Source organism: Oncorhynchus gorbuscha, linkage group LG21 (assembly GCF_021184085.1).
Source record: "Oncorhynchus gorbuscha isolate QuinsamMale2020 ecotype Even-year linkage group LG21, OgorEven_v1.0, whole genome shotgun sequence".
NCBI lineage: Eukaryota > Metazoa > Chordata > Actinopteri > Salmoniformes > Salmonidae > Oncorhynchus > Oncorhynchus gorbuscha.
The window spans coordinates 11,387,581-11,412,202 of NC_060193.1; the positions used below are offsets into that span (position 1 = coordinate 11,387,581).

General features: G+C 43.6%; 2 protein-coding genes across 2 annotated transcripts in view; one reads left to right on the top strand and one right to left on the bottom strand.

Annotated features, from left to right (window-relative positions):
- Positions 1-409, bottom strand: part of LOC124008874 (collagen alpha-5(IV) chain-like) — a 152,796-nt gene extending 152,387 nt beyond the window's left edge. Inside the window, exon 1 of the mRNA XM_046320459.1 lies at positions 135-409. Within this exon, the coding sequence (XP_046176415.1) occupies positions 135-224 (90 nt within the window). The 5' untranslated portion in view covers positions 225-409. The remainder of the gene's footprint in view (positions 1-134) is intronic.
- A 918-nt stretch (positions 410-1,327) lies between these two features.
- The window catches only part of LOC124008814 (collagen alpha-6(IV) chain-like), a 276,756-nt gene continuing 253,461 nt past the window's right edge, over positions 1,328-24,622 (top strand). The window contains exons 1-3 of the mRNA XM_046320380.1: positions 1,328-1,421; positions 1,584-1,713; positions 1,895-1,940. Coding sequence (XP_046176336.1) covers positions 1,703-1,713; positions 1,895-1,940 — 57 coding nt within the window. The 5' untranslated portion in view covers positions 1,328-1,421; positions 1,584-1,702. The remainder of the gene's footprint in view (positions 1,422-1,583; positions 1,714-1,894; positions 1,941-24,622) is intronic.

The following is a 24,622-nucleotide window of genomic DNA, read 5'->3' on the forward strand; positions in this document are numbered from 1 at the left end:
AATTTAGAAACTTTCGCCAACAAGACGTGAGTTCAGGAGCCAGTCGCGGTTTGAACTGTGTTAACCGGCTTATATTTAATTAGAAATAGGCTACATCGACAAGTGTATAAAGTAATTTTAGGCTGGTTACTCACCGCTGATTCCGACTCCTGGACCGTGATACACAGGGTAATAACCATCAACCCCATGACGAGATTTCGCAGACTCTTTACGTTTTTTTTCATTTTTAGAAAATAATCTGCTTTAACTACACATTGACAAGTTCTACTAAATAGCACGTCAGATAATTGTCATCTTCTTTTGCTAACTTTTTTGATTTATTAGAACACAATCGTTTTTAGATGTCAGTAGATTGTTGTGTCAACTCCAAGCCGTAGTGTACTGGGACTGTTCCCTTCGCTGCGACCACTGAATCACTTCTCCTCTGTACGTGTACAGCCGGATCTACTTCGGATCAATGCGCAGCTGTTGACACTTGCTTCAACAGGTCTTGTGCATAATAACTCAGCATTTATAAACAAATAAAATCCCAATACATATTTACGCGTAGGCCTATGCTAAGCTATATAGCTAATACATTGTTATAATTTGGTTTAGTTCTTATTTTTTTCAGTGGCAAATGTGGTTTTGAAGACACAAACTGGTGCAATTTTCTGAGCCAGATGGGAGACACTTGTGTAGGGCAATTTTGTTCGTTGCTTCAGGTTACAAATAGCCTAAAGTGTTGACATAATACATTTGTTTGACATTTCCAAATGTCGTCCCAACATGTTGCATTCCATTATGCCTACGATATTGATTTAGGGGAAAAATGTCTTTTTTGGAAAAGTCATATGGAATTTAGCGGTTTTATGCCGCATTCATATGTTAGTCGGAACTAGGAAACTCAGACTTGTACAACTTGTTAACTGGTTCTAGTCCACGTGAGGTTCAACCAATTAGCAGGTCCTACATTCCAGTGTCCCTAATTCTGACTAGCAGTTGAACGCGGCATTATGCAAAGTAGAACATTCCACAAGTCACACTCCCTTCTCATAAGAGTGATCAGTTATCAATGAATACTTTCTTCTCTTTTACAGTTCAGTAATGTAGCTTTAACATCTTTATAAAAGCAACCTCGTCAAGGTATCAATGTTTTCATCGTTCGCTGTCTTAATTGCATAGTCTGTCACAAGACATGCGTATTTAATCTCCCATTTAATAGGAATGAAACATAAACATAACATCTTGTTGACTTTTTATCATTTATTCGAGTAGTGATAGTACCACAGGGATTTCTAACTAAAGTGGGTAACAAGTGGGTACGGGTAGGCTATGCGTGACAATGCTAAAGGCCCGCCCCTCTGCTTTCGTGCACTGCGAAGTAGTTGCCGTGCGTGAAACAACTCCGTCAGGGACGAACGTTTTCACAAGTGAACTTGGTGAGTTTGAACTTTCCCTATTCTTTATAGCGTAAAACGACGAAATAACCTAACGATTTCAACTAGTCCTAACGAAAATAGCCTTTTGGTGCGTGATTCTCCCTCATTTGAAATCTCTCTCCCTCTCTCTTTGGTCTTTCTTCTCGTCTTTCGGTGGCACAGACGCTTTTTGGATTCATCAATGAGCTCGTCCAGGCACTTGTAGCTGTTTGGAGTGAAGACCGGACTGGGAGACCGCTACCAGGAAAACGACCGGTTTTTTCTTCCAGTCGGGATTCAACATGAAATTCTGGTGCGTTTATTTGAGCTCAAAATTATCTGTTGTCGTAGCGGTATAGTTTGACGTTGCTTGTCAGTTTACAACTGTTCTGTAGCCAAATATGTTATCCCGGGAATACTTCATTATAAAGTTAGTATAACTTTTGTTTATTTTTAAAGCCAGTCTGATATATAATTGTTTATTATTTTTTTAGGATTTGTGTACTTGCTGTCAGCTGGGCAGTTGAAGCGACACACGGGGTAAGTGCTACCTTACTCATAGTTAAGGGCTCTCGACTCGAGTGTGCGCATGTAACCTTCAATCAACTGATGAGGCTACAGCCTTGAAGTTGTGTTATTTTTCTATCTCTGTATTGCGAGCCTCGGATTTATAATTTAGAGCAACATTGTTTCAAACAATATCGTGCATGACCAGTGCTGTGTCAGTGTAGGTTACCAGAGGTGTTCCGCTCTATTGCGCAGAGCGGAGCCCGCTGGTGTGTTCTACAACAATTATTATCCCTCGGCTATGTATATTCCAAATGCTTATATGATGCAATTGCATCTTGTACAGATGTATTATAGATATATAGATATTGTAAGCCTGTTGTTTGAGTGGGCCACTTATTGGTGGCTAATTCAAAAGAAACATGACACCTTATTTACGCTCACTGTAGTTTTCTCTAGGACAGGGCGCAGCGTGCGTGTTATAGGCAGAATCACCCTTCTTCTTTTGGGGGAATTTAAATATTTGTCTCGGGTTTATCGAGCGCTGTCTTTAGATTCTGGACGCTGATTACAAGAGCCCACCAGTCAAATGGTTTACTGACCTTTCATCCATAATTAGAGTTTTACGCATGTTAAGATGTTCTTTATTTCAACATCATCCAGTCAGTGACAAATGGCCATTTTACTATTATAATTCACATTTTCATAATGATTTAGAAAGTTCAAACGCACATGATTTATCCCCATAGTTGCAACTATCATTTATTTCGTTTTGTTTTACTTGTATTTATTTAATACTGTCTGTAGGATAGAATACTGAATACTGTCTGTAGGATAGAATACTGAATACTGTCTGTAGGATAGAATACTGAATACTGTCTGTAGGATAGAATACTGAATACTGTCTGTAGGATAGAATACTGAATACTGTCTGTAGGATAGAATACTGTCTGTAGGATAGAATACTGAATACTGTCTGTAGGATAGAATACTGAATACTGTCTGTAGGATAGAATACTGAATACTGTCTGTAGGATAGAATACTGAATACTGTCTGTAGGATAGAATACTGAATACTGTCTGTAGGATAGAATACTGAATACTGTCTGTAGGATAGAATACTGAATACTGTCTGTAGGATAGAATACTGAATACTGTCTGTAGGATAGAATACTGAATACTGTCTGAATAGAATACTGTCTGTAGGATAGAATACTGAATACTGTCTGTAGGATAGAATACTGAATACTGTCTGTAGGATAGAATACTGAATACTGTCTGTAGGATAGAATACTGAATACTGTCTGTAGGATAGAATACTGAGTACTGTCTGTAGGATAGAATACTGAATACTGTCTGTAGGATAGAATACTGAATACTGTCTGTAGGATAGAATACTGAATACTGTCTGTAGGATAGAATACTGAATACTGTCTGTAGGATGAATACTGTCTGTAGGATAGAATACTGAATACTGTCTGTACTGTCTGTAGGATAGAATACTGAATACTGTCTGTAGGATAGAATACTGAATACTGTCTGTAGGATAGAATACTGAATACTGTCTGTAGGATAGAATACTGAATACTGTCTGTAGGATAGAATACTGAATACTGTCTGTAGGAATACTGAATACTGTCTGAATACTGAATACTGTCTGTAGGATAGAATACTGAATACTGTCTGTAGGATAGAATACTGAATACTGTCTGTAGGATGAATACTGTCTGTCTGGATAGAATACTGAATACTGTCTGTAGGATAGAATACTGAATACTGTCTGTAGGATAGAATACTGAATACTGTTTGTAGGATAGAATACTGAATACTGTCTGTAGGATAGAATACTGAATACTGTTTGTAGGATAGAATACTGAATACTGTCTGTAGGATAGAATACTGAATACTGTCTGTAGGATAGAATACTGAATACTGTTTGTAGGATAGAATACTGAATACTGTCTGTAGGATAGAATACTGAATACTGTTTGTAGGATAGAATACTGAATACTGTCTGTAGGATAGAATACTGAATACTGTCTGTAGGCCCACTGAGATTTGCGAGCGAGTCAAACCTCGCTCCGCTTTGAATAATTCAACAAATAACTTTAGCCACATCTAGAGCGCCTCATTCACGGTCTCATTTATAGGCCTGCCTACGTGTAATTGTCATACATTTCTAATACATGCATAGCCTAGTAATGCTATGAGGATTTAATGATGACTAAGATATAAAGACTATCGTCACAGTTATAGCCACAATTATAGTCATAGTTTACACTTTCTTTTAAATAAATACATTTCTATCTGATTTTCCGTTCATACATCCGCACATTTACTTCTAGTATTTTCTAAGAACGGGTTGATTGCAAAATGAGGTCTTGATGCCCTAGTCTGGACCTATGAGATATCTGAGCATTCCAAGGAACCATTGTAGCGGAGAGATAATTGACCTCATGCGCTAAAGCCTAGGTGATGGTTGCTCTGGGAACCAAGTGTACTGGCCCCAAGTTAACTCATCATGCAAGAGTCTAACCGAAACATGTCTATTCTAAAGAAAAAACATATTCCTTGAGATACTTTCTTTATATTGCCCCAATATAACACAATACTCATGTTATTGCTGCTTGTATCCACTTGCAAGTTGGCTTGTAGTCTCTGCGTATTTATGAGTCATCATGCAATCACTATAGAAACGAAGCAAGTATTGACTTATGCGGATGTTACAACTCAGAGGTCAGGTCATGTGCGAATAGGGTTAACCTTATATCCTACGCCTTAAGATGACATCAGGGTAACCTAGTAGTTAGTGCGTTGGACTAGTAACCGAAAGGTTGCAAGTTCGAATCCCCTAGCTGACAAGGTACAAATCTGTCGTTCTGCCCCTGAACAGGCAGTTAACCCACTGTTCCTTGGCTGTCATTGAAAATAAGAATTTGTTCTTAACTGACTTGCCTAGTAAAATAAAGGTAAAAAATAAAAAAGTTAATTGTAGACTGTGTACAGATCATATCTGGAGAGGCTAAATGAGTTTGTGTTGGTATTTATTATGGATCCCCATTAGCTGCGACCAAGCCTGCTATTCTTCCTGGGGTTAAGGCAGTTATGCAATTTGAAAAACATTACAAAACATTCACAACAGATTTCACAACATGCTAAGTGTGTGCCCTCAGGCCACGACTCTACTACCACATATCTACAACACAAAATCCATCTACAGGTGTGTGTGTATGTGCCTGTGTTTAAAAATAATAAGAGTTTGTTCTTAACTGACTTGCCTAATAAAATAAAGGTAAAATAAAATAATAAAAATCTGATTCTACTGCTTGCATGAGTTACTTAATGTGGAATAGAGTTCTGTGTAGTCATGTCTCTATGAAATACTTGTGTGCCTCCCACAGTCTGTTCTTGGGGACTGTGAAGGGACCTCTGGTAGAATGTCTTGTGGGGTATGCATGGGTGTCCGAGCTTGTGTGCCGGATATACTTGAATGTGTAGTGTCAGCATTTGTTGCAGGCATGTCATACCTAAATACGCTAATCTTCCCAATGAAAAATCCTTAATGAAGTTGGCAATATCAGTGGGTTTTGTGATGAATGAGCCATCTGATTCAATGAATGATGGAGCAGTGTTGACCTTTTTGCGAAGCATTTCAGTTAAGCTGTTTACTGTCGTTCTTTATATCATTTATCTTTGTTTCATAGTACAGTTTCTTTTTAATTCAGTTTAGTCGCATGATTTTTCAATTTGCAGTACGTTTGCCAATCGGTTGTGCTCCCAGATTTATTTGCCATACTCCTTGCCTCATCCTTCTCCATTTTTCAATTCCTCATCAATCCAAGGGGATTTAACCATATTTTTTCAGTCATTTACATATTGGGTGCATGCTTATTTGTAACTTGAATAAACAATTTCATAAATTTTTCAAGTGCAGCATCAGGTTTCTCCTCATTACGGGGTGGCAGGGTAGCCAAGTGGTTAGAGCATTGGACTGGTAACCGGAAGGTTGCAAGTTCAAACCCCTGAACTGACAAGGTACACACTGTTCCTAGGCCATCATCGAAAATAAGAATTTGTTCTTAACTGACTTGCCTACTTAAATAAAATGACCCAGACCAGCAAATATTATTTACATCATCAACTTAAGAATCACTACAAAATTGAATGACACAACATTACTTTTCCTAGATATGGCTATTATATTGGGATCACTACATCCGATGGATGTGGATACTGCTTTAAAGCAAGTTTCTGCAGCTTTAGGAAATGATCAATACATAATACAATACATATTTCCCTCACTAACTTTAAACATCAGCTATCTGAGCAGTTAACCGATCGCCGCAGCTATACATAGCCCATCTGTAAATAGCCCACCCAATCTACCTACCTCATCCCCATATTGTTTTTATTTACTTTCCTGCTCTTTTGCACACCAGTATCTCTACTTGCACATCATCATCTGCTCATCTATCACTCCAGTGTTAATTTGCTCATTTGTAACTACTTCGCTATAATGGCCTATTTATTCCCTACCTCCTCATGCCATTTGCACACACTGTATATATACTTTCTTTTTTTTTCTATTGTGTTATTGACTGTACGCTTGTTTATTCCATGTGTAACTCGGTGTTGTTTGTGTCACAATGCTTTGCTTTATCTTGGCCAGGTCGCAGTTGCAAATGAGAACTTGTTAATTTTTCCAACAATTGTTTACAGACAGATTATTTCACTTATCATTCACTGTATCACAGGTGTACCTGTGGATATTTTTCAAGGCCTACCATCAAACTCAGTGCCTCTTTGCTTGACATCATGGGAAAATCCAAATAAATAAGCCAAGACCTCAGGAATTTTCTAGAGATTAATGTACTTTGGTGCAAAAAGTGCAAATCAATACCAGAACAACATCAACGGACCTTGTGAAGATGCTGGAGGAAACAGGTACAAAAGTATCTATATCCACAGTAAAACGAGTCCTATATTGAAATAACCTGAAAGTCTGTTCAGCCAGGAAGAAGCCACTGCTCCAAAACTGCCATAAAAAAAGCCAGACTACGGTTTGCAACTGCACACGTGGACAAATATTGCACTTTTTGGAGAAATGTCCTCTGGTCTGATGAAACAAAAATAGAACTATTTGGCCATAATGAACATTGTTATGTTTGAATGAAAAAGGGGGATGCTTGCAAGCCGAAGAACACCATCCCAACCGTGAAGCACGGGGGTGGCTACAACATGTTGTGGGGGTGCTTTGCTGCAGGAGGGTCTGTTGCACTTCACAAAATGGATGGCATCATGAGGTAGGAAAATTATGTAGATATTTTGAAGCAACATCTCAAGACAGGAAGTTAAAGCTTGATCGCAAATGGGTCTTTCAAATGGACAATGACCCGAAGCATACTTCCAAAGTTCTTGCAAAATGGCTTAAGGACAACAAAGTCAAATTATTGGAGTGGCCATCACAAAGCCCTGACCTCAATCCTATAGAAAATTTGTGGGCATAACAGAAGTGTGTGCGAGCAAGGAGGCCTACAAACCTGACTCAGTTACACCAGCTCTGTCAGGAAGAATGGGCCAAAATTCATCCAACTTATTATGGGAAGCTTGTGGAAGGCTACTCAAAATGTTTGACCTAAGTTAATCAATTTAAAGGCAATGCTACCAAATACTAATTGATTATATGTAAACTTCTGATCCACTGGGAATGTGATGAAAGAAATAAAAGCTGAAATAAATAATTCTTTCTACTATTATTCTGACATTTCACATTCTTAAAATAAAGTGTTGATCCTAACTGACCTAAAACAGGGAATTTTTACGAGGATTAAATGTCAGGAATTGTGAAAAACAGAGTTTAAATGTATTCCCTAAGGTGGATGTAAACTTCCAACTTCAACTGTAGATCATTTAAGTCCTGTGCTGTTTGTAACTGCCCTGCTAGGTTAACTGATAACACCTCCTCCGTTGATATTTCTGTATTTTCTGTAGATGTTATAATCATGTATTGCTACCACTGTGTCATCAAAGGTATTATATAAGTGAGTTTCAGAGATAGTCAGAATATAAATGTCATCTGTTACTAGCAAGTTATTGACTTCATGAAACTTGTTTCTTAGGCTACATATGTGGGCTGTTTTTTGCACTTTTCTGGGATGCTTGATTGTTTTCATTGCTTTAATACAAAATCAAATCAAATCAAATTGTATTTGTCACAAGCGCCGAATACAACAGTGAAATGCTTACTTACAAGCACTTAGCCAACAATGCAGTTTTAAGCAAATACCTAAAAAAAAGTACTAGATAACAATAAAAAATCATTAAAGAGCAGCAGTAAATAACAATAGCAGGGCTACATACAGGGGGGCACCGGTACAGAGTCAATGTGCGGGGGGCACCGGTGTCAAGGTAATTGAGGTAATATGTACATGTAGGTAGAGTTATTAAAACGACTATGCATAGATAATAACAGATACTATCAGCAGCGTAGAAGGGGGGAGGAAGACAAGTAGTCTGGGTAGCCATTTGTCTAGATGTTCAGGAGTCATATGGCTTGGGGGTAGAAGCTGTTTAGAAGCCTCTTGGACCTAGATTTGGTGCTCCGGTACCGCTTGCTGTGTGGTAGCAGAGAGAACAGTCTATGACTAGGGTGGCTGGAGTCTTTGACAATTTTTAGGACCTTCCTCTGACACTGCCTGGTATAGAGGTCCTGGATGGCACGAAGCTTGGCTCCGGTGATGTAATGGGCCGTATGCACTACCCTCTGTAGTGCCTTGCAGTCGGAGGCCAAGCAGTTGCCATACCAGACAGTGATGCATACCAGGTGCAGCTGTAAAACCTTTTGAGGATTTGAGGACCCATGCCAAATCTTTTCAATCCCCTGGGGGAGAATAGGTTTTGTCGTGCCCTCTTCACGGCTGTCTTGGTGTGCTTGGACCATGTTAGTTTGTCGGTGATGTGGACACCAAGGAACTTGAAGCTCTCAACTTGCTCCACTACTTCCCCGTCGATGAGAATGGGGGCGCGCTCGGTGCTCCTTTACCTGTAGTCCACAGGGTGAGGTTATTGTCCTTTCACAACATGGTCAGGTCTCCGACCTCCCTATCGGCTGTCTCATCATTGTCGGTCATCAGGCCTACCACTGTTGTGTCTTCTGCAAACTTAATGATGGTGATGGAGTCATGCACGGCCATGTAGTCATGAGGGAACAGGGAGTACAGAAGGGGACTGAGCACGCACCCCTGAGGGGCCTCCGTGTTGAGTATCAGCGTGGCGGATGTGTTGTTACCTACCCTTACCACCTGGGAGCGTTCTGTCAGGACGTCCAGGTTCCAGTTGCAGAGGGAGGTGTTTAGTCCCAGGATCCTTAGCTTAGTGATGAGCTTTGAGGGCACTATGGTGTTGAACGCTGAGCTGTAGTCAATGAACAGCATTCTCACATAGGTGTTCCTTTTGTCCAGGTGTGAAAGAGCAGAGTGGAGTGCAATAGAGATTGCATCATCTGTGGATCTGTTGAGGCGATACGCAAATTGGAGTGGGTCTAGGGTTTCTGGCATAATGGTGCTGATGTGAGCGATGACCAGCCTTTCAAAGCATTTCATTGCTACAGACGTGAGTGCTGTGGGTCGGTAGTCATTTAGGCAGCTTACCTGAGTGTTCTTGGGCACAGAGACTATGGTGGTCTGCTTGAAACATGTTGGTATTACAGACTCCGACTGGGAGAGGGTGAAAATGTCAGTGAAGACACTTGGCAGGTAGTGAGTGCATGCTTGGAGTACACTTCCTGGTAATCTGTCTGTCTCTGCGGCCTTGTGAATTTTGACCCGTTTAAAGGTCTTACTCACATCGGCTGCGGAGAGCGTGATCACAGAGTCTTCCGGAACAGCTGGTGCTCTCATGCATGTTTCAGTGTTACTTGCCGCGAAGCGAGCATAGAAGTTATTTAGCTTGTCTAGTAGGCTCGTGTCACTGGGCAGCTCTCGGCTGTGCTTCTCATTGCAAGCACTGCCACATCCTGCTTGCATCGGAGCCGGTGTAGTACAATTTGATCTTATTCCTGTATTGACGGTTTGCCTGTTTGATGGTTTGTCAGAGGTCATAGCGGGATTTCTTATAAGCTTCCAGGTTAGAGTCTCGCTCCTCGATATTTGAAGCTCTAATCTTTAGCTCAGTGTGACTGTTGCCTATAATCCATGGCTTCTGGTTGGGGTTTGTACGTACAGTCACTGTGGGGACGTCGTCATCAATGCACTTTGATGAAGCCAGTGACTGATGTGGTGTACACTTCAATGCCATCGGAAGAATCTCGGAACATATTCCTGTCTGTGCTAGCAAAACAGTCCTGTAGTTTAGCATCTGCTACATCTGACCACTTTTTTTATAGACCAAGTTACTGGTGCTTCCTCCTTTAATTTTGGCATGTAAACAGGAATCAGGAAGATATAATTATGGTCAGATTTGCCAAATGGAGGGCGAGGGAGAGCTTTGTAACTGTCTCTGTGTGTGGCGTAATGGTGGTCTTCCCCTCTGGTTGCACATTTAGGTAAAACTGATTTAAGATTCCCTGCATTAAAGTCCCCGGCCACCAGGAGCAGCGCCACATTTGGATGAGTGTTTTCCTGTTTGCTTATGGAAGAATATAGCTCATTGAGTGAGGTTTTAGTGCCATCGTCGGTCTGTGGTGGTATGTAGACAGCTACGAAAAATACAGATGAAAACTAGATAGTGTGGTCTACAGCTTATCATGAGATACTCTACGTCAGGCGATCAAAACCTTGAGACTTCCTTAGATATCGTGCACCAGCTGTTATTTTTCAAATATGCATAGGCCCCCACCCCGTGTCTTACCAGAGGCTGCTGTTCTATCCTACCGATAGAGTGTTTAACCAGCCAGCTGGCAGCTGTTCTATCCTACCGATAGAGTGTTTAACCAGCCAGCTGGCTGCTGTTCTATCCTACCGATAGAGTGTTTAACCAGCCAGCTAGCTGCTGTTCTATCCTACCGATAGAGTGTTTAACCAGCCAGCTGGCTGCTGTTCTATCCTACCGATAGAGTGTTTAACCAGCCAGCTGGCTGCTGTTCTATCCTACCGATAGAGTGTTTAACCAGCCAGCTGGCTGCTGTTCTATCCTACCGATAGAGTGTTTAACCAGCCAGCTGGCTGCTGTTCTATCCTGCCGATAGAGTGTTTAACCCACGCGTGCATGCTTGTGTGTGTGTGAATGCTCGTGCTTGTGTGTGTGCATGTGTGAATGCTCGTGCTTGTGTGTGTGTGTGAATGCGCGTGCTTGTGTGTGTGCATGTGTGAATGCGCGTACTTGCGTGTGTGCACGTGTGAATGCGCGTGCGTGCTTGCGTGTGTGCACGTGTGAATGCGCGTGCGTGCTTGCGTGTGTGTGAATGCGCGTGCTTGTGTGTGTGTGTGAATGCGTGTGCGTGCTTGTGTGTGCATGTGTGAATGAGCGTGCGTGCTTGTGTGTGTGAATGCGCGTGCGTGCTTGTGTGTGTGTGAATGCGCCTGCGTGCTTGTGTGTGTGAATGCGCGTGCGTGCTTGTGTGTGTGTGTGAATGCGTGTGCGTGCTTGTGTGTGAATGCGCGTGCGTGCTTGTGTGTGTGTGTGAATGTGTGTGCGTGCTTGTGTGTGTGTGTGAATGCGCGTGCGTGCTGTGTGTGTGTGTGTGTGTGTGTGTGAATGCGCGTGCGTGCTTGTGTGTGTGTGTGTGAATGCGCGTGCGTGCTTGTGTGTGTGTGTGTGAATGCGTGTGCGTGCTTGTGTGTGTGTGTGTGAATGCACGTGCGTGTTTGTGTGTGCGGGCGTGTGTGTGTGTGAATGCGCCTGCGTTCTTGTGTGTGTGTGTGAATGCGCGTGCGTGCTTGTGTGTGTGTGTGAATGCGCGTGCATGCTTGCGTGTGTGTGAATGCGCTTGCGTGTGTGTGTGTGTGTGTGAATGCGCGTGCATGCTTGCGTGTGTGTGTGTGTGTGTGAATGCGCGTGCATGCTTGTATGTGTGTGTGAATGCGCGTGCATGCTTGCGTGTGTGTGAATGCGCGTGCATGCTTGTGTGTGTGTGAATGCTCGTGCTTGTGTGTGTGCATGTGTGAATGCTCGTGCTTGTGTGTGTGTGTGAATGCGCGTGCTTGTGTGTGTGCATGTGTGAATGCGCGTGCTTGTGTGTGCATGTGTGAATGCGCGTGCGTGCTTGCGTGTGTGTGTGTGTGAATGCGCGTGCGTGCTTGTGTGTGTGTGTGTGAATGCGCGTGCGTGCTTGTGTGTGTGTGTGTGAATGCGTGTGCGTGCTTGTGTGTGTGTGAATGCGCGTGCATGCTTGCGTGTGTGTGAATGCGCGTGCGTGCTTGCGTGTGTGTGAATGCGCGTGCTTGTGTGTGTGTGTGAATGCGTGTGCGTGCTTGTGTGTGCATGTGTGAATGCGCGTGCGTGCTTGCGTGTGTGTGTGTGAATGCGCATGCGTGCTTGTGTGTGTGTGAATGCGCCTGCGTGCTTGTGTGTGTGAATGCGCGTGCGTGCTTGTGTGTGTGTGTGTGAATGCACGTGCGTGTTTGTGTGTGTGTCTGAATGCGCGTGCGTGCTTGTGTGTGTGTGTGAATGCGCGTGCGTGCTTGTGTGTGTGAATGCGCGTGTGTGCTTGTGTGTGTGTGTGTGAATGCGCGTGCGTGTTTGTGTGTGTGTGTGTGAATGCGCGTGCGGGCGTGTGTGTGTGTGTGAATGCGCGTGCGTGCTTGTGTGTGTGTGTGAATGCGTGTGCATGCTTGCGTGTGTGTGTGTGAATGCGCGTGCGTGCTTGTATGTGTGTGTGAATGCGCGTGCATGCTTGCGTGTGTGTGAATGCGCGTGCGTGCTTGTGTGTGTGTGTGAATGCGCGTGCATGCTTGCGTGTGTGTGTGAATGCGCGTGCGTGCTTGTATGTGTGTGTGAATGCGCGTGCTTGCTTGCGTGTGTGAGAATGCTCGTGCTTGTGTGTGTGCATGTGTGAATGCTCATGCTTGTGTGTGTGTGTGAATGCGTGTGCTTGTGTGTGCATGTGTGAATGCGCGTGCTTGTGTGTGTGTGCTTGCGTGTGAATGCGCGTGTTTTTCATGTTTTTCTTTCTGTCTTTGTGCTTTTCCAGGTGCGCTTGGTCATTCTCTCATTCTCTTGTGGCTTCACTGTAATGAAATGAGTCAGTGTTTATGGATATATGGTCAGCTTTTGGCTCTCAATTCAATAGAGACTGATTAGGAATTGAAACGGTCCCTAATTTGTTTATTATTGTAGTTCGTGAATGATTGATTGATTATAAGAAAGGTCCCTCCCTTACATGCCTTTATTGTCAATTAAGTCATCTTAGTTTGGTCTAGTGTTAGTGTTGTGAGGTCAGACTTTGACGAGGGTAGAATGGGTGGTGATACAACCTAACATCTCCTTCAGTGGAGATCAGCTGAAGATAGCAGAGGTGATAGCAGAGGTGGTGAAGCATGTAGGGACTCTCTTTCTCTCTCTCTCTCAATTCACTTTATGTTTATATGTTTATATTGCCGAAGCAAGTTAGATAGATAATGAACAGAAGTGAAATAAACAATAAAAAATGATCAGTTAACATTACACTCACAAATGTTCCAAAGGAATACCGGGGTGGCAGGTAGCCTAGTGGAGCGTTGGGCCACTAACCGAAAGGTTGCTAGGTTGAATCCCCAAGCTGAGAAGGTAAACATATGTTGTTCTGCCCCTGAACAAGTCCGTGTGTGTGTTGACTGACTTGCCTAGTTAAATAAATAAAAATAGAGCTGTCTCTTATAGCCATATTATGGCTGTGTACATCTCTTTCAATTAAATTCAAAGGGCTTTATTCTGATGGGAATATTCTTATCTTCTTTCTCTCGCTCTCCTCCTCTCCTCCTCTCCTCCTCTCCTCCTCTCCTCCTCTCCTCTCTCCTCTCTCCTCCTCTCCTCCTCTCTCCTCTCCTCTCTCCTCCTCTCCTCCTCTCCTCCTCTCCTCTCCTCCTCTCCTCCTCTCCTCCTCTCCTCCTCTCCTCTCTCCTCCTCTCCTCCTCTCCTCCTCTCCTCCTCTCCTCCTCTCCTCCTCTCCTCTCTCCTCCTCTCCTCCTCTCTCCTCTCCTCCTCTCTCCTCCTCCTCCCTCTCCTCCTCTCCTCCTCTCCTCCTCTCCTCCTCTCCTCCCTCTCTCTCCTCCTCTCCTCCTCTCCTCCTCTCCTCCTCTCCTCCTCTCCTCCCTCCTCTCTCTCCTCTCTCCTCTCTCCTCCTCTCCTCTCTCCTCCTCTCCTCCTCCCTCCTCTCCTCCTCTCCTCCTCTCCTCTCCTCTCTCCTCTCTCCTCTCTCCTCTCTCCTCCTCTCCTCCTCTCCTCCTCTCCTCTCTCCTCCTCTCCTCCTCTCCTCCTCTCCTCCTCTCCTCCTCTCCTCTCTCCTCCTCTCCTCCTCTCCTCCTCTCCTCTCTCCTCCTCTCCTCCTCTCCTCCTCTCCTCCTCTCCTCCTCTCCTCCTCTCCTCCTCTCCTCCTCTCCTCCTCTCCTCCTCTCCTCCTCTCCTCCTCTCCTCCTCTCCTCCTCTCTCTCCTCTCTCCTCTCTCCTCTCTCCTCCTCTCCTCTCTCCTCCTCTCCTCTCTCCTCCTCTCCTCCTCTCCTCCTCTCCTCCTCTCCTCTCTCCTCCTCTCCTCCTCTCCTCCTCTCTCCTCCTCTCCTCCTCTCCTCCTCTCCTCCTCTCCTCCTCTCCTCTCTCCCTCCTCTCCTCTCTCCTCCTCACCTCCTCTCCTCCCTCCTCCTCTCCTCTCTCTCTCCTCTCTCCTCCTCTCCTCCTCTCCTCCTCTCCTCCTCTCCTCTCTCCTCCTCTCTCCTCTCTCTCCTCTCTCCTCCTCTCCTCTCTCCTCTCTCCTCCTCTCCTCCTCTCCTCTCTCCTCCTCTCCTCCTCTCCTCTCTCCTCTCCTCTCTCCTCCTCTCCTCTCTCCTCCTCTCCTCCTCTACTCTCTCGTCTCTCCTCCTCTCCTCTCTCCTCCTCTCCTCCTCTCCTCTCTCCTCCTCTCCTCTCTCCTCGCCGTTTGTCTCACTCCTTTCTACTGCAGATAACACAAGGCTTAGGAGATAAGTGTCCACACACACCGTCTCCACACACACAGTCCCTTCAAACTCATGAGATGCCAATGGGCTGAATCAGACTATGATATGTACATAAATCATGCATTGGGACCCCCCCCCTATTTACTTATCCTAAGGGGTGAATCCTAACGTTCAGTGTTTCCCTAAGTCATGCATTGATATCAATGGGACCCTAAGCAAAAAAAATTATTTGAATAGAAGTTATGATTCACCCCTGAATGATGTGGTGTTCTTCAATCTAAAAACATAGCAACATTGTATATTCATGTTTGTTTTTAAACTAAATGATTAGTTTGATAGATGGGTACAATATACTCCAGTCTAAAAACAGAACATCAGGTTAATCTCAGAACACACAAGAGGAAGGACTGGAGCAATGTCTGAGACAGCTGTTGGCAAAGACCCTCTTCACACGGCCGAGGATGAGGAGGGTGAGGCCTACACGACAGAAGGCCGTGAGAAAGGAGGAGAGGAGCGGAGAGGTTAAGGAGGGTGAGGCCTACACGGCAGAAGGCCGTGAAGAAAGGAGGAGAGGAGCGGAGAGGTTGAGGAGGATGAGGCCTACACGACAGAAGGCCGTGAAGAAAGGAGGAGAGGAGCGGAGAGGTTAAGGAGGGTGAGGCCTACACGGCAGAAGGCCGTGAAGAAAGGAGGAGAGGAGCGGAGAGGTTGAGGAGGATGAGGCCTACACGGCAGAAGGCCGTGAAGAAAGGAGGAGAGGAGCGGAGAGCTCTCTCTCTCTCTCTCTCTCTCTCTCTCTCTCTCTCTCTCTCTCTCTCTCTCTCTCTCTCTCTCTCTCTCTCTCTCTCTCTCTCTCTCTCTCTCTCTCTCTCTCTCTCTCTCTCTCTCTCTCTCTCTCTCCCTCTCTCTCTCTTTCTGTGTCTCTTTCTGTGAGTGACATAACATTGTAGAGGTGTTTTTTGGTGGGGGTTGGTGCTCAGGCTTTTTCTGAGTTGGTGCTACTACCGTGTGAATGTCAAGGAGAAACTACTCTGATAGATGTCCTGTCATCTGATTGATTATTCAGTTCTGTATCTTTTTTCTTCTTCTTCATGTCTCAATCACTGATAGGAGCAGAACAGTGGACATGTTTCAATATTTCATATTCTATGTTTTCTTTTGTCTTTCACCTGAACGTGTGTATCTTTCAGCATGTACACAGGGAGGTACCACACTCTATTTCATCAAGTATCAAGTCACACGCTTTCAATGTCACATGGGCAAGTACAGTGAAATGCCTTTCTTACAAACTGGAAACCCAACAATGCAGTAATACTAGAAGAATAAAAAACACATGAGAAATTAGAAATATAACACACTAAGTAAAAATACTATATACAGGGTCAGCTCAATACCATACTATATACAGGGTCAGTTCCAATACCATACTATATACAGGGTCAGTTCCAATACCATACTATATACAGGGTCAGTTCAATACCATACTATATACAGGGTCAGTTCAATACCATACTATATACAGGGTCAGTTCCAATACCATACTATATACAGGGTCAGTTCAATACCATACTATATACAGGGTCAGTTCAATACCATACTATATACAGGGTCAGATCAATACCATACTATATACAGGGTCAGTTCAATACCATACTATATACAGGGTCAGTTCAATACCATACTATATACAGGGTCAGTTCAATACCATACTATATACAGGGCTCAATACCATACTATATACAGGGTCAGTTCAATACCATACTATATACAGGGTCAGTTCAATACCATACTATATACAGGGTCAGCTCAATACCATACTATATACAGGGTCAGTTCAATACCATACTATATACAGGGTCAGTTCAATACCATACTATATACAGGGTCAGTTCAATACCATACTATATACAGGGTCAGTTCAATACCATACTATATACAGGGTCAGTTCAATACCATACTATATACAGGGTCAGTTCAATACCATACTATATACAGGGTCAGTTCCAGTACCATTTGTACGATATGGCTTTATGAGTGCTACATTATTGCCATATGCTCTATGTGTCACGAATATTACCGAAGGTGATTCCCCTTCTTGTTCAAGTGGCGCTCGGCGGTCGTCGTCGCCGGTCTACTAGCTATCGCCGATCCGTTGTTCTGTGTTCGTTTAGTTTTGTCTGATTGGTATCACCTGTTTCTAGTTTGGTTGTTAGGATAGGGTTATATATAGTCTGTTCAGCCCGCTTCTGTTTCGTGCGGGCTTGTTCTCCTGTTTCCTTGTTTGAGTGTATTTTTGTTGGCATTTTGGGTTTCACGCTGTCCGTTTATATTTCTGTTCATTTGTGTTTCCACTTTTGTTCATGTTATGTTTCCAGGACATTAAAGCGTGTTGTTTTTCCCACATCCTTTGCTCTCTGCGCCTGACTCCACACCTCTTCACTCATTTACTCGTAACACTATGAATTCACTCTGTAAGTAAATGACATGTCCCAGTTTTAGTTGCGTGGCGAATGTCCCACACTGTCATCGTTTCACATATCAAACCCCTCTGTAGAACACTGCCAGCTTGTTTCCTTATTGGTCGAGGTAAATGCAATGTCAAAGGTCAGCAGAACACAAAAGCTGAGGGCTGGCGCGTGATTGGAGGGGGCTTAACATTCCTTCCTCTTAAGGTTTGTTTGTTGCACTTTGTATTCTTTATTAAAAAGAGAAGAGAGGGAAGGAGGAGAGAAGGAAGGGTCTTCTTCTCCTCCTCTATCTGTGCCCTTGGGGGATGTTTGAAAAGGTCTTTAGCCTTGTCAGTGAGCGAGGTGGCATGCTGTTTTGGTCTTGGGTGTTTTCTGAGCTAGTTGGATGTGCCCAGGCTTTTCTCTCTCAATACCAGCAGCCCTCTTGTTTCAGTAGTTTGTGTGGACTCAACAGACTCCCCATAAAGGCCTTTTTTGAAGCTCAACTTTATGATCTCTTTCTAATCCCTGCAACTTTGGCATTAAACAACATTTAAATAATTTCACCTGAAGACGATTCATAACGATTATGAAAACCAACGGGCCTGTGCAAGGCAAACTGCTTTACCGTAAGTAGACTAAAGACAGTCCCTCGTATGAGTCAGATTCCCCTTCAATGTATCTTTATCCTATAGATCAGTGGTTCAAATAGTTGTTCAATGCTGTGACCCTAAAGTTGGCTGCAGAGAGGCAACATACAAGGTTCAGTGAGAGAGACACATAGAGGACATTATAGTTGGCTGCAGAGAGGCAACACACAAGGCTCAGTGAGAGAGACACATAGAGGACATTATAGTTGGGTTCAGAGGCAACACACAAGGCTCAGTGAGAGAGACTTATAGAGGACATTATAGTTGGGTTCAGAGAGGCAACACACAAGGCTCAGTGAGAGAGACTTATAGAGGACATTATAGTTGGGTTCAGAGAGGCAACACACAAGGCTCAGTGAGAGAGACTTATAGAGGACATTATAGTTGGGTTCAGAGAGGCAACACACAAGGCTCAGTGAGAGAGACACATAGAGGACATTATAGTTGGGTTCAGAGAGGCAACACACAAGGCTCAGTGAGAGAGACTTATAGAGGACATTATAGTTGGGTTCAGAGAGGCAACACACAAGGCTCAGTGAGAGAGACTTATAGAGGACATTATAGTTGGGTTCAGAGAGGCAACACACAAGGCTCAGTGAGAGAGACTTATAGAGGACATTATAGTTGGGTTCAGAGAGGCAACACACAAGGTTCAGTGAGAGAGACACATAGAGGACATTATAGTTGGGTTCAGAGAGGCAACACACAAGGCTCAGTGAGAGAGACACATAGAGGACATTATAGTTGGGTTCAGAGAGGCAACACACAAGGCTCAGTGAGAGAGACACATAGAGGACATTATAGTTGGGTTCAGAGAGGCAACATACAAGGTTCAGTGAGAGAGACACATAGAGGACATTATAGTTGGCTGCAGAGAGGCAACACACAAGGCTCAGTGAGAGAGACACATAGAGGACATTATAGTTGGCTGCAGAGAGGCAACACACAAGGCTCAGTGAGAGAGACACATAGAGGACATTATAGTTGGCTGCAGAGAGGCAACACACAAGGCTCAGTGAGAGAGACACATAGAGGACATTATAGTTGGGTTCAGAGAGGCAACACACAAGGCTCAGTGAGAGAGACACATAGAGGACATTATAGTTGGGTTCAGAGAGGCAACACACAAGGCTCAGTGAGAGAGACACATAGAGGACATTATAGTTGGGTTCAGAGAGGCAACACACAAGGCTCAGTGAGAGAGACACATAGAGGACATTATAGTTGGGTTCAGAGAGGCAACACACAAGGCTCAGTGTTCAGAGAGACACATAGAGGACATTATAGTTGGTTCAGAGGCAACACACAAGGCTCAGTGAGAGAGACTTATAGAGGACATTATAGTTGGGTTCAGAGAGGCAACACACAAGGCTCAGTGAGAGAGACTTATAGAGAGAGTATTATAAGCCTTATAATCAGACTTCAGAAAGGTCCATGCATGTGTTTATAGCAAGTAGTGAAGCATTATAACCAGTCCCGTCTAAAGCTATAATCCAGGAGGACCCATCCACAACACAACCCTCCATTTAGGATGCACACACACACACACACACACACACACACACACACACACACACACACACACACACACACACACACACACACACACACACACACACACACACACACACACACACACACACACACACACACACACACACACACACACACACACACACACACACACACACACACACACACACACACACACACACACACACACACACACACACACACACACACACACACACACACACACACACACACACACACACACACACACACACACACACACACACACACACACAGCTATGATACAGTTAATATCAACCACGTAGAACCCCTCCCTCTGTGTTTCCTTCTTCTAACCCTGTAATTTAGATTCCTCCCTCTCTTTGTCTCACCTCATCCCTTCGTTCCCCAGCTCGTACCAGACCAGGTAATCCACCCTGCCGGCTACATCATCCCTCCTCCTATCATCCCTCCTTCCCTCCCTTGTTCTCTGAGCTGTCTTTTTCCACTTATGGAGAAGATCATTCACAGATAGTGTCCCAAATGGTATAGGGTGCCATTTCAGACTCTAGTGCACTACTTTGACCAGGGCACATAGGGAATAGGGTGCCATTTCAGATTCTAGTGAACTCATTTGACCAGGGCACATAGGGAATAGGGTGCCATTTCAGACTCTAGTGCACTACTTTGACCAGGGCACATAGGGAATAGGGTGCCATTTCAGACTCTAGTGAACTCATTTGACCAGGGCACATAGGGAACAGGGTGCCATTTCAGACTCTAGTGCACTACTTTGACCAGGGCACATAGGGAATAGGGTGCCATTTCAGATTCTAGTGAACTCATTTGACCAGGGCACATAGGGAACAGGGTGCCATTTGGGATACATCCAGGTGTTCAAAGTCAGATTCCTGAACAGTGATGTGATATTAGTCTCTGTCTGTTTCCGTCCGTGTTTCCTTTTTTCATAACTTTATTGAGACGAGGCGGAACTGATTTGGAAGGAGAAATGTCAGGTGTAATGATGTCACCTCATCACCTCACCTGGAACTGTAGCCGTAGGTTATTTACAAGTTATTTATAACCTTGTAAATATGTAGAAGACATTTTTTACAATGTCGTCTTGGACAAAAAGATTGATGGTGTTGATGGATAATAAAAATAATACAAATCTGATTATGGAATAGAAGAGAATGAGCCCACAAAACTGTGTGACACATCAATCACTTTGTTCTCTTTCAAATGATGTTTTCCATCCATCGCCAATCAGATTTGTCCCTGTGTTTGGTCGTAAATCTTAATCTAGACAATTTAACTGTCAACGGCTGCTTGTATTTTCTTTAATGTCAATTGTGGTAGCCTTAGAAACGTTATAAGGTTCTACTCTAACGATGGTGTAATAGTCATTCCCATCCATTCTATCAATCTGAAAGTGTTGGTTTAGCTTCTAGGACCTCTGTGTTTGTTCAATTAGACGGTGAAGCTTTTTTTCATTCAACTTTTCCAAAGAGTCCCATTGGGATAAAGAAGGTATTTTCCAAGAGAGTCCTGGATTTAAAGAGGCTCTGAGGGGATATCAGCCCTCCGGAGTAGCTAGGTCACTCAGCCAGTCACAGTCCTTTGGCTCAGGCCCATAATCAGGGCATAAATTCACTTTCTGCTCCACCAGCCACTGCGGCAATTAGATTTTTAAAAATCTACCAGCCAATCAGATTTCTTAACCGCCAAAAGATATATAAAAAAAGATAAAAGATATATATATATATATTAACCGCCAAAAGATATATATATTTTCAGCAATAACACAGAAAAATAAATGAGCAGGCTTTGTAATGTTTCTAAAACAATAAATCTATTACTAGTAACAAGTAAGGTGGTATATTGTTTAATATGATGTAAGTCTTTTAACCAAAATATCACAGATGAGACAGAAATGTTCACCTGCCCCTTTAAGGGCGGGAAGTTAGTGAGGTAATTTAACTCCAGTCATGTTTGTGCCTGTGAGATTGAGTCTGACTAGTAGCAGTTTAAGGGCGGGAGGTTAGTGAGGTAATTTAACTCCAGTCATGTTTGTGCCTGTGAGATTGAGTCTGACTAGTAGCAGTTTAAGGGCGGGAGGTTAGTGAGGTAATTTAACTCCAGTCATGTTTGTGCCTGTGAGATTGAGTCTGACTAGTAGCAGTTTAAGGGCGGGAGGTTAGTGAGGTAATTTAACTCCAGTCATGTTTGTGCCTGTGAGATTGAGTCTGACTAGTAGCAGTTTAAGGGCGGGAGGTTAGTGAGGTAATTTAACTCCAGTCATGTTTGTGCCTGTGAGATTGAGTCTGACTAGTAGCAGTTTAAGGGCGGGAGGTTAGTGAGGTAATTTAACTCCAGTCATGTTTGTGCCTGTGAGATTGAGTCTGACTAGTAGCAGTTTAAGGGCGGGAGGTTAGTGAGGTAATTTAACTCCAGTCATGTTTGTGCCTGTGAGATTGAGTCTGACTAGTAGCAGTTTAAGGGCGGGAGGTTAGTGAGGTAATTTAACTCCAGTCATGTTTGTGCCTGTGAGATTGAGTCTGACTAGTAGCAGTTTAAGGGCGGGAGGTTAGTGAGGTAATTTAACTCCAGTCATGTTTGTGCCTGTGAGATTGAGTCTGACTAGTAGCAGTTTAAGGGCGGGAGGTTAGTGAGGTAATTTAACTCCAGTCATGTTTGTGCCTGTGAGATTGAGTCTGACTAGTAGCAGTTTAAGGGCGGGAGGTTAGTGAGGTAATTTAACTCCAGTCATGTTTGTGCCTGTGAGATTGAGTCTGACTAGTAGCAGTTTAAGGGCGGGAGGTTAGTGAGGTAATTTAACTCCAGTCATGTTTGTGCCTGTGAGATTGAGTCTGACTAGTAGCAGTTTAAGGGCGGGAGGTTAGTGAGGTAATTTAACTCCAGTCATGTTTGTGCCTGTGAGATTGAGTCTGACTAGTAGCAGTTTAAGGGCGGGAGGTTAGTGAGGTAATTTAACTCCAGTCATGTTTGTGCCTGTGAGATTGAGTCTGACTAGTAGCAGTTTAAGGGCGGGAGGTTAGTGAGGTAATTTAACTCCAGTCATGTTTGTGCCTGTGAGATTGAGTCTGACTAGTAGCAGTTTAAGGGCGGGAGGTTAGTGAGGTAATTTAACTCCAGTCATGTTTGTGCCTGTGAGATTGAGTCTGACTAGTAGCAGTTTAAGGGCGGGAGGTTAGTGAGGTAATTTAACTCCAGTCATGTTTGTGCCTGTGAGATTGAGTCTGACTAGTAGCAGTTTAAGGGCGGGAGGTTAGTGAGGTAATTTAACTCCAGTCATGTTTGTGCCTGTGAGATTGAGTCTGACTAGTAGCAGCGTTGTCTTCTCTTCCCCAGCAGTTGAAACTCAAACATAGAAAAACAATCCAGCTTGTGAACAAAGCAATGTAAATAGCCAAGAAACACAAGGACAAAGTCTCAGTTCCGTAGACTTGTGCAGAGGCGCAGCGCTTCTAAAAATGGATCTTTCACTCATCACTTCACATGCGCATAGCCCCTAGCCAGGCAGTGTTGCAGCGCAGGAATGAATAGGCTATCATAGGTCTTTGACTTTGTGAGATTCATTTACCAGCTATGAAACAAAACGCCAGGAATACTGTGAAAAACAGCTACTGCAGTATTTATAGTATGTTTCTATAAATGTGATCATACTTGACTATTTTTATTCACAAATGTGAGTGAAATGCTCACACTGTGGAGCCCTGACCACCCACCAACGTGGCTGGTGAAATAGATATTTTACCCACCAATGCCAAAATCGACCCAGATTTGGCAGGTGGTTGGTGTTCATTTTAGGCCCTGCCCATAATACATGCTGGGATTTGCCCCACTAACCCAGCTAGCGTTGGCTACTGTAGCTTCCCTGGCCCAACCCTGACTGAGAACTCATCATGAGCTACCTCAGCGCTATGCCTAATCGGCCTGCTCTGCTAGATGGAGGGAGAACTAAGAAGTGAGTTCATTCTTCGCTACAGCACCATTCTCTACTGTGACTAGCTAGTGACAACCATCACCAGGGTTGAGGAGTAACAGATTACATGTCATCTGTTACATGTAAGGGATTACAAAAAACACAGTAACTGTAATCCGTTACTTTACCAGCTAAAATATTGTAATCAGATTACAGATACTTTTGAAAAACTAGATGATTACTTTGAGGATTACTTTGAGGATTACTTTGAGGATTACTTTGAGGATTACTTTTCAATTCAGAAAGGATGTTTGATCAAATAAATATTTGACACTTGTCTGTATTCTCAATGACATTTAAAGCAGCATTGAAACATTGAGCTAGTTTAAGTTTGTTCCACCTGAGCGAGTCTGACCACAACTCAGAGACCCCTATGAGACCACGATTAAAACCACTATCACGACACACCAAATGGGTTTGATGGATCGCGGGAAATTAGCAGGAATAAGCTTTTGTAGGCCACAGTCCAAGCTATGTCTTCCAATGGTGCGACTGCTGTCTGCATCCAGAGATGAAGAATAGATCTTATAAATGCCCCATGAGCTTAGTTCAACTGTCACAGTCCATGAGAACTCAAAAGATAAGACTGTTTTCTTCAATGTTTGTAAACATTGTAAATGTAAACAAACACTGTATAGCCTCATAACATGGTTAAAACAATCATGTTGATATCATGGAGGGTCAGTCCTTGCATCCATAGCTCTGTCTATTCATCTGAGAGTGGTTCCATTTCTCCAGGCCCATCCATCAGCTTTTTACCAAAACAGAGGCGGGGGCGTCTGTTTTGTTGTTGTTTCATCTGTGGATTTGCCCTTTAAACAACTGCATATTATCAAGATATTAAAGTGTCACCAACTAAAAGGTAACCAATAGGCCTTTGGCAAATGCAGCACATGGCATTCATTTTCACACGTTAATAGCACTTTCAGTAGTGCTCAAAGCATGCCATTCCATGAGCCCAATCAGTCCTCCGTGACAACATGATCATAAACTAGAGAGGAGGGCTGGCTAATACGTCCTTAGTTTTGGGGTCATG